The 9,123-nt window shown below is 33.7% G+C and overlaps 2 protein-coding genes across 11 annotated transcripts in view; both read left to right on the forward strand.

Moving 5' to 3' along the window:
* LOC107626474 (ABC transporter B family member 1) overlaps positions 1–404 on the forward strand; it is a 7,002-nt gene extending 6,598 nt beyond the window's left edge. Inside the window, exon 11 of the mRNA XM_016329362.2 lies at positions 1–404. Within this exon, the coding sequence (XP_016184848.1) occupies positions 1–193 (193 nt within the window). The 3' untranslated portion in view covers positions 194–404.
* The window catches only part of LOC107626475 (nuclear pore complex protein NUP160), an 11,138-nt gene continuing 5,351 nt past the window's right edge, over positions 3,337–9,123 (forward strand). For 9 of the 10 annotated variants that reach the window (XR_002358241.1, XM_016329363.2, XM_021116756.1 and 6 more), the window contains exons 1-14: positions 3,337–3,692; positions 3,952–4,084; positions 4,330–4,597; positions 4,944–5,004; positions 5,151–5,293; positions 5,514–5,599; positions 5,956–6,060; positions 6,146–6,240; positions 6,505–6,625; positions 6,830–7,012; positions 7,117–7,306; positions 7,472–8,004; positions 8,238–8,400; positions 8,701–8,972. Coding sequence is in view for 9 of the 10 variants with exons in the window: in XM_016329363.2 (XP_016184849.1) it covers positions 3,487–3,692; positions 3,952–4,084; positions 4,330–4,597; positions 4,944–5,004; positions 5,151–5,293; positions 5,514–5,599; positions 5,956–6,060; positions 6,146–6,240; positions 6,505–6,625; positions 6,830–7,012; positions 7,117–7,306; positions 7,472–8,004; positions 8,238–8,400; positions 8,701–8,972 (2,559 nt within the window). In the remaining variant the exon portion in view is untranslated. The remainder of the gene's footprint in view (positions 3,693–3,951; positions 4,085–4,329; positions 4,598–4,943; positions 5,005–5,150; positions 5,294–5,513; positions 5,600–5,955; positions 6,061–6,145; positions 6,241–6,504; positions 6,626–6,829; positions 7,013–7,116; positions 7,307–7,471; positions 8,005–8,237; positions 8,401–8,700; positions 8,973–9,123) is intronic. The other variant, XM_021116753.1, reaches the window with a different exon arrangement.

Here is a 9,123-nt window from a genome sequence, read left to right on the forward strand (position 1 = left end):
CAATCTCATTGCAGTGATTGATGATGGGAAAGTAGCAGAACAAGGATCACATTCACAGTTGCTGAAGAATCACCCTGATGGGATCTATGCAAGAATGATTCAGTTACAAAGATTCTCAAACAACCAAGTCATTGGTGTTGCCTCAAGTTCAAGCTCCTCAACAAGACCAAACGATGATCAAAGGGAAAGCTAGCAATTCTTATATAGAGGACTATATGACATATAATACCAATGATAATTGTTTTGGTAATTTTTTCTTGTTTTGACCATAGTATAGTTTTGTGTATCATCCCTCTTCACCTTACATTAAAGAATGTATCTTTGTATTTGTGAATCTTACTAAGGAAGACTACACAATTGAAGATTGAAATAGATATATATAGATGTCCATCTTTATGAATTTATCCAAGGCCCCTTTGGTACAAATGTTAGAACAGAAATGTGAGCAGTGATATGTTATTGGTTACAACTATTATATGTTAATGCTTAATACAAATTTTGTCTCAGCAAGGGACTCTTCATTAGATTGACTAATATATAGTAAAACTCTTCTAAATATATGTTCTTAAATGGTTAAATCAACATAGAGAACTTAGAATGATCACATTAACGGATTAGAATAACGCTTTGTGTATACAGTAAAACATTAGTTAGCGATAAATCTTTAAATGAAACTTCTGTCAGGTTAGTCCTTGTTATATCGGGTTAAAAATACTGTGGAAAAAAAAAAGGATTGATCAAGTAGTTAGATTCTTAATAATAAAGTTCGGATATTGGTTAAGCAGCAGTTTTTTTTTTTTTTAAATAGCATTAATGATAAAATGTGACTGTTAGAAAATGTTGGGTGAGACATGTATTAATATTCTGCCAATTGCTAGTTTCCAACATTGATATAGCACTTAATGATGGTGGTGGCCTTAACTGAATATACCAAGGGTGCTAGCACTTTTGGCACTTGACAATTGCACACACGTTGCAATCAAATCTTGAAAGCTGATCCTGTGTCATCATAAGAGTTCTAAAATCTTCTGGTAAAGATGCATATAATATATAAGAATTGTGAGAATCAGACAAGGATCTAAATGTGGGAAGAGTTGTGGACAAGAGTGGGACAAAATGTAAAAGAAGTAAAGGGATGAGAAAATGACAGAGCAAAATGGGACAGTGTTATCCGTTATTATGTGGAGGGTCCATACATTGGTGATTGGTTATTGTGTTTAAAAGTATCATGAATTTTGATTGGTTCAAAGTAGCACTATGTTACTCCAAACTCCAAAGTCTGGTGAATGCTTTCACCTCTTGTAGTAGTAAGAGCATTTTCAATAGAGTGTTTCAAGAGTATCACTTTTGATACTTTTAACAAATGAATTGATTTAAAATTGAAATATGTATTGGAGTTGATTAATGAAATAAAATCGGTATCGTCTTAGAGATACGGTATCACATTGATGGAGAACCAATAAAATTTTACCACTTGTATAATTATGTTAATAAAATAATTAACAATAATATAAAATTTTAATTAAATTAAGACTAACAGACTAAGCATTGGAGGGATAATTTTCACTTTTAATTTTAAATCATTATTTATAACAAATGGCCTCACAAATATTTATGTATCATCGTATAGGATCCAAAATAAAATTAAAATTGAAATTAGCATTGAAGATATTCTAATATATCTATTTCATATGTTATGCCATAATCCGCATAACAAACTACTAAGATAATATATAGTTTAATTTTCAATAATGCTCCACATCCATGTAAAAAATACATGGATGTTATCTAAGTCTATTTTGCTATACGCGCCTCTTCAATTTCCAAATCGTTTGTGATTTACGCGCCACATACAACGTAAACTTTTTATGACTTTTGCTCAACGAAACCTTCTTTGCTTGCGTTTTCCTTCTTCTTCTTCTCTGCTCGCGTTATAGGCTTTGTCATTCTCCTCTACTCGCATTTTCTTTCTTGTTCTTCTTCTTTTCTATTCGCGTTATAAGCTTCGTCATTCTTCTTCTTATTTGTTTTCTTTTTCGATCTGGTCTTTTGAATTGAAACAATGAATGAATCAATTTCAAATCAGTTGAATGAGAGTAATTTGGATTATTCAAATTTGAATCAAATTCAATGGAATGTAATTACTAATTTTATTTTAATTGAATTGAATAGACGGAGATGTTCTGAATCTGAATTAAGTTGAATTGAATTGATAATATTTAAATTGTAGACAGAGGTGTTTTGAATTTGATTTTGTATAATGAATTATGTTTCGTTCACTTAGTACTACACAATTGTTTCACCGTGAGTATGTGTTTCGATTCATCATGCAAAAAGCTGTTTGAATTTGATTTTATATAATGGATTATGTTTTGTTCACTAAAAGTACTATAGAATTACGTTTTTAGTTCATAGAAAGCTGCTTGAATTTGAATTTATATAATGGAAGTATGTTTCGTTCACTCAGTACCATACAATTGTTTCACCATGAATAATGTATTCGGTTCATTATGCAGAAAGCTGTTTGAATTTGATTTTATATAATGTATTATGTTTTGTTCACTCAGTACTATACAATTGTTTCACCATGAGTATGTGGTTCAGTTCATTATGTAGAAGCTGTTTGAATTTGATTTTATATAATGTATTATATTTCGTTCACTCAGTACTATATAATTGTTTCACCATGATGTGTTAGGTTTATTTCTGTTCTACACAATTCAAAACTCTTTCTCTTCACCCTCTACTGCTTATTCACAAGAGAAAATGAGGAAAAGACAAAAAAAAAATGCAAAGAAGAAGGCAAAGAAGAAGACGTTTCGCGAGTAAGAAGAAGAAGAAGCGTTGAGAAAGAGCAGTTATTTCGTGTGTGTTGGGCGCGTGTATTTCACGATTGGAAATGGATCCTCTCAATTTTTTTTAACAATTGAGGAAGTAAAGTGTGATTTTTCACCATTAATTTTATAAGTGAGATCAAAAATAAATATGAAAGAGAAAGCAATGAAGGGTTAGAGATTACATTTTATACTCTTAATTTTTTTTAACAATTGAGAGGATCCATTCCCTTTCATGATTCATTTAATGATATTAAGTTTTTTTGCTATTAGACCAACTTGGATGGACTTAAATACAAAATTACATAAATGTGTAGCATGATCCTTTAATTTTTTATACGATTATCTAATTAGACTCATATATTTTATGTGTTTTCTTTAATCTGATGAATTTAAAAATTAGTTATTTTACTAATATCATAATATATAATTAATTATATCTATAATTTTTTTTTTTTACATTGACAATATATGATAATTAGTATGGGTAAAAAAGGTAATTTATTCTTTATTCGTGGTTTTTAATGTTTTTCTTTTTGAGCGCCAACTCTATTGTACTGTTCTTCCTGCAGCTCAGCTTAGTAGAACCCTACACTGAGAAAAAAACCCTTCTTTTTTTAAGGGTTTTTGCTTCTTAGCTTCGAATTTCAAAATGGGAACTGATTCCACTCTCGCCGGCAAGGAAGTCCCCATCATCGGAACTGACGTCTTTCGGTGGATCGAACTCTCCGTCCCTTCTTCCTCCTCCAACATCCCCACCGCCGTCGACGGCACCAACGCAACCACAATTGCTCCTCCCACCGTTGACGACCGCGCTTCCTGCTTCGTCCTCGAAGATCCTTCAGCTTATCTAATTTGGTTCGATATCTCTTTCAATTTTGCTATTTGCATTTCAAAGTTAGATAATTTCAGTAACAAGTAGTACCAACGTTCTTCGTGGAGAAAAAAAGGTTCTGCAATTTACGCATGTGCATTAATTAATCTCAGTTAGTTAGGGTAGTTACTGAGCTTGTTAGCATTGGTTAGAGTTAGTTAGGGTAGCTATAGAGTTTGTTAGCAATTGGTTAGAGTTAGTTAAAAGGATTCTGTCTAATTGTCGATCTCATAATGTACACAGGAGAATCCACAAGTTGCAGCCTCATGCTCTTGAGCTTCTTGAGCTCAATGCTTCGAAGGAATTACCCAAAGCCGGTCTCAGATTCATATTCCCTTACCCGCTTTGTCCATTTGCATTCGTCTGCAAAAATGAGGTTGCTTAAACTATTCACTGCACTTGTTATGTTTACTTCGCCTGAATGAGCTTTTGGATTAAGTAAAGAAAGCATAATGTGAACATAATTAGTCTCCGCATCTGCGTGATAGGAGAAGCATCTAGAGAGCTTCTTCATTTTCTAATTCTTCTATGTTGAATGTGTTTTTTTTATAAGCTTATTCAAATTCTCTATTTACCTGTAATTTAATTTGGTAGTTGTGTTTTTCTTTCTTTTGGATGCAGATTAGTAGGAATTCTAGGTTTCCTTACTTGTTATATGTGTTGACTGTGACTGGGGTGGCCTATCTTTTGAAAATTCGGAATGTTTCGGCTTATGCATCGAGTGCCCTCTTCCCAGCAGAGGATCTTTTCGAGCTTAATGTGTGCGATTATGTTTCTAATCATGTGCCAATAACTGCTGTTACTGCAACGGCTGGGTGTGTTGTTGTTGGCAGAAGTGATGGTTCTGTCTGCTGTTTCCGCCTTGGCGTGATTGACGCAAGTGCTCCTGGTATGATTAACTTGGCTTGGCAACTTGATCTCCAGTTACTGTTACCATGTGTATGTTACTGTGTGTATGCTACTATGCTTCTTCCCTTTTCTCTGACCTTTCATAGTAAACCATACTTGTTAATTCTCAAATTTCTCCAAGAACTTGAGGCTGCATTTTGGTGCAACTTTCAGTTTGCGTGGGCTGGTTGTGTGTTGTTTGTTGGTGGATTAGGGAATAGAGATGGTTTCAACTATGTTGCAACATAAGCATGCCTTCGATAATGTGAAATTTCTCTATTTGAAATTTGCCTGCTATTGATTTATCATTTCCTAATGGTTTGTGATGAATATGTTTTCCTTTAAAGGTTTTGTGCATGAGCTGAGAGATGAAGCTGGAGTCAGCCGTTTGTGGGGTTTGATGTCACGGTATTATTGTTTTAAATTCTAATAATAAATAGACAAAATACTATATATAAAATCACTTATGTTAGTTTTCTTTTGGAATTTCAGTTTATTCCCCTCCCTGCTCCCATGTTCTGAACTGTAATGTATTTGTTAAACATGTCTTCCAGGGGTAAAATGGTGGGTGCTGTACAGGACATGGAAATATCTGAGTTACATGGGAAAAGGTTTGTGTTTGTGCTTCATTCAGATGGGACATTACGAATTTGGGATCTTTCATCTCATAGCAGGGTCTTTAATCATACCGTAACAGGTATTTACTGTATATCAAATCTAACTCCAACTTGTATGCTTTTCATATTTATGTTACGCCTTGGATGTGGGGATTGGAAATGGTAAACATCATCTCATTTGTGCAATATATCGCATACAATTGATCATTGCCTTTCTTCAGTATCATGCACTACCGCATTCTTGTGTTTACTTGTATGCTCAAAATGACAGATTTACTCTTCACTGACTTTGTTATGTAGGTGCTACCTTTCGAAGGTTATGGGTGGGTCAATTTGACCCTGATTCAAGTACAATTCCTCTGTCAATTTTATACAAACACGGTTTGGTATGTTACTGAAGACATTCTGTTTTCTGTTGCTCTTTTTTCTTTGTTGCTCCATATCTTTTGTGCCCCCCTTCTCTTTTCCCAGTTAAGATTAAATGATTCTTCCATTATGAACTTTGGTTGCATTCGGCAAATATTGTTTAATGTTTATACAATGCATATCATCTTAAATACAGATTGATGTCTGAAGGATTTGTTTCACACCTGGAGTTGTGGAAAAAAAATGGAGTTTCATTTAAAAGATTGTAACATCATTTGCAGTATCAGCTACTTAGTTGATGTAATATCAATATTATACTCTAATATGCTATCTTGTATTGCTTCCTTTTGTAACTGGTTTTTTTGGGATTGTGAAGGATGAAGAGTTGGAGATGATTTCTTTACATAGTATCCTATATAATTTTGGGGAGAGAAATGTTTTTTCTATGGATCCTTCAGTGCAAAATATCACCTTGGAGGAGGTAATCCACTGGACTTAAGCTGCTTGATTGGATGACGTTTTTTTACCCCTTGCTCTGGATGTGAGACTGCTTTAGTTTTGTGCAGGGACAATGCCTTGATGTTAAAATAACACTGGATAAGATATGGATATTGAAAGATTATGAATTGGTTTCACACATGTTAACAACAAACGTTGAGGAGTAAGTAACATTCTCTTTGTTCATGCCAAGCTGTTCAGCTGATAAATTTTTATATTAGTTATAGTATAAACTTGGTATTATCTCTCCAGTTGTATCTGTATTTTATGAAAGAAAGCAGTTTGTGTAAAATATGATATTAGCTACACTTTTGCCAATTGGTATTTGATAGTGGTCTTGACTCTATTACTTTATATAAATCTAGCCTGGATATTAATGAGGGTGAAGTGGTTCTTCTTGCTTAATTGTTATCCTATGTCTTGTCAGGGTAGAAGCATTTTCTTATGCTTTACAAGAAGAAGTTGTTGCTGATCAGCTGTTTCAAAGTTCAGAACATCAAGCAGATGAAATCTTGCAAATTGCATATTCAATATTTTCATCTTCAAAGGTATTAGGTTAGATCATCTATAATTTTTCTCGGGTCCTTTTAGTTTTCAGGAAGTCAAGGTTCTAATGTAACATGTAAGTGTTGTTTGCTATCATGCTAGGAGTTCTCGTATGTTCAAGATAGCACTTGGTGCTTTCACGTGTTTTTTTTGGGGTTATTATCCATGATTTTGAAGAGGATGACTTAATTATTTCTTTTATACAGGAGGATGTTGTGCCATTTGTATCTTCTATATTCCTGCGCAAACTGCTTCTTCCTGGGGTGCATCATAATGCTGCTTTGCATGCAACACTTGCTGAATATAGCAGGCATTTGCCTGAATCTGACTTACAAGCATTAACTGCTGATGGACTAAAACAGGAGGTTCTGTCACTCATTGAACATGAGGTCATCATTCTTGTATCTATTTAATCTCTCTTTTGGTATTTATCCTTTCTTTAGTTTTGAGAAGGGCATGTTATGGTAAACTGACAAGATTGATACTATTGTAGGTTGGTTCTGAAAAGCTGTCCATACTGCATTCTTGGAAATGTTTTCTGACCCGCTATTTCCACAATTGGTGCAAGAACAATGCAATATATGGCTTGCTTGTTGATTCTTCTACTGATGCTGTTGGTTTAATCAGAAAAAGTTCGGTTTCAATTTTTCGGTCTTTGGAAGATATTGAGCGGATTGTAGAAGGTAACTAATAATTATGGATACCTCTAGTCTCTAATCTATCTTCTCTCTTTCAGAATTCTTGTATTAAAAATAGTTTTTTTTTTAAAATGGTACTTTCTTATATTATTCTGTACATTGTTTTCGTATGCTTTCCTTGATATGTTGAGCTTTTTCCATAACATGTAGGGTCTTCAGATGAAGTTGGTGAGCTCACAGGCCTTGTGGATTTACTTGATGATGATCTTGAATGTGAAATTCTGGTCGAATTACTTAGATGTGTTATGAGTTTCAGCCAACAGTTGGGCAAAACTGCATCCTCTATTTTTTATGAATCAGTTTTAACTGCACCAGTGATTTCATCTGAAGACATTGTTCACTGTATAGTGAAGATTCTGGAAACTGGATCTTGTATATCAGGGCCCAACGAGAAGGAGCTTATAGATCACAAAAGCTTGAGAAAACTTTCTGTTGAAATGTTCTTATCTCTTCAAAGCTTGTACAAAAAGGCTTCTGCATGGAGCAGAATTTTAAATGTAATTCAGGGTTTCTTGAAATTTTTGGTTCCACAGAAAATAATACAAAATTTTGATACTGAAGTGTCATCAAATATAAACTCCTCCATTATAGTGCATACTACTTATCAGATTTCGAAAGTGATGTTTGAATCTGCCTGGGATTTCCTTCTATTTTTAAGTTATCTGGTGGACATCGGTGGTCAGGTGAGTTTTCCATGTGTAGACATTGATTTTCTTATTGTAAAATCAGTTAATTGAAACAGTTACGTAATTACATAATATAGCAGTTTTTCAATTGTAATATTTGTGGAGTACCTGGGCAGCCAAGGTCATGTACCATGTTTACATCTAGTTTTAATTCTGCAAAGAATTTAGTTTGTATTTTTTAGTGAATTGTTACTACAACTTTGGTTTCATCTTAACTTTATATAATACAGGTCCACTTGTCACATGATGATATCACCAAAATACAACTTGAGATAGTTCCAATGCTTCAAGAAATTATTTTTGAATGGCTAATCATCAACTTCTTTGCCATCACACCATCTGCACCAGCTACAACTGAGGACTTCAATTCTAAACTTTCATCATTACATATAGGTTCGATTTATTTTTAATTTTTAAATCTTTAATCATTACACATGCCAATATATTAAGGTTGACATGAATTACTCATCCTTAAGGTGACAAAGACTCACAAGATCACCCCCACTCCCAAAATGAGAAGAAATAGAAATTGAAACTTTTTTAAATTGACTTCCCAAAAGCATGCTTTCATTGTGAAATCAATAAAATCTAGACTAGTGTCCCTTTACTGACTTGTGAGATGAAATATCACAGAACAAGTGAGACTTTATATACTGCTGATATTGTGTGTTAATAAGTTTGGTCATGATGCAGATTGCAACACGGGGAAACAATTATGGAATGAGAAGCTTGGTAGACGCGACTTTACATTGGCTTTTATATTGCTGCTAAATGTTAGAAGTTCATCAACAGACCATGGCCACCTTTTAAAAAGATTTCCAAATATGCAGAGCTTTGTGAACAGGATGAGAGACTTTATCAGTTGGATCATATGGGGCCAGTCTGGTGGATCATCTAATTTTTTGAGTCGTTCAATTGATCTTGCATTTATCCTTTTCAAGCATGGCCAGTATGAGGCTGCTGAGGTCATTTACTTGCCTGGCTTTCTTCTTAGAATGGACATTATTTTGACTTTGTTGTGCTGTTAAGAAATTCATTTTATTTTATTTTTGGAACATCTAGCCCTTTTATATTATTTATTTTAATTTTTTAGTTTTTAAAGTAAAACCTCTTAAA

This window comes from Arachis ipaensis, chromosome B02 (assembly GCF_000816755.2).
Source record: "Arachis ipaensis cultivar K30076 chromosome B02, Araip1.1, whole genome shotgun sequence".
NCBI lineage: Eukaryota > Viridiplantae > Streptophyta > Magnoliopsida > Fabales > Fabaceae > Arachis > Arachis ipaensis.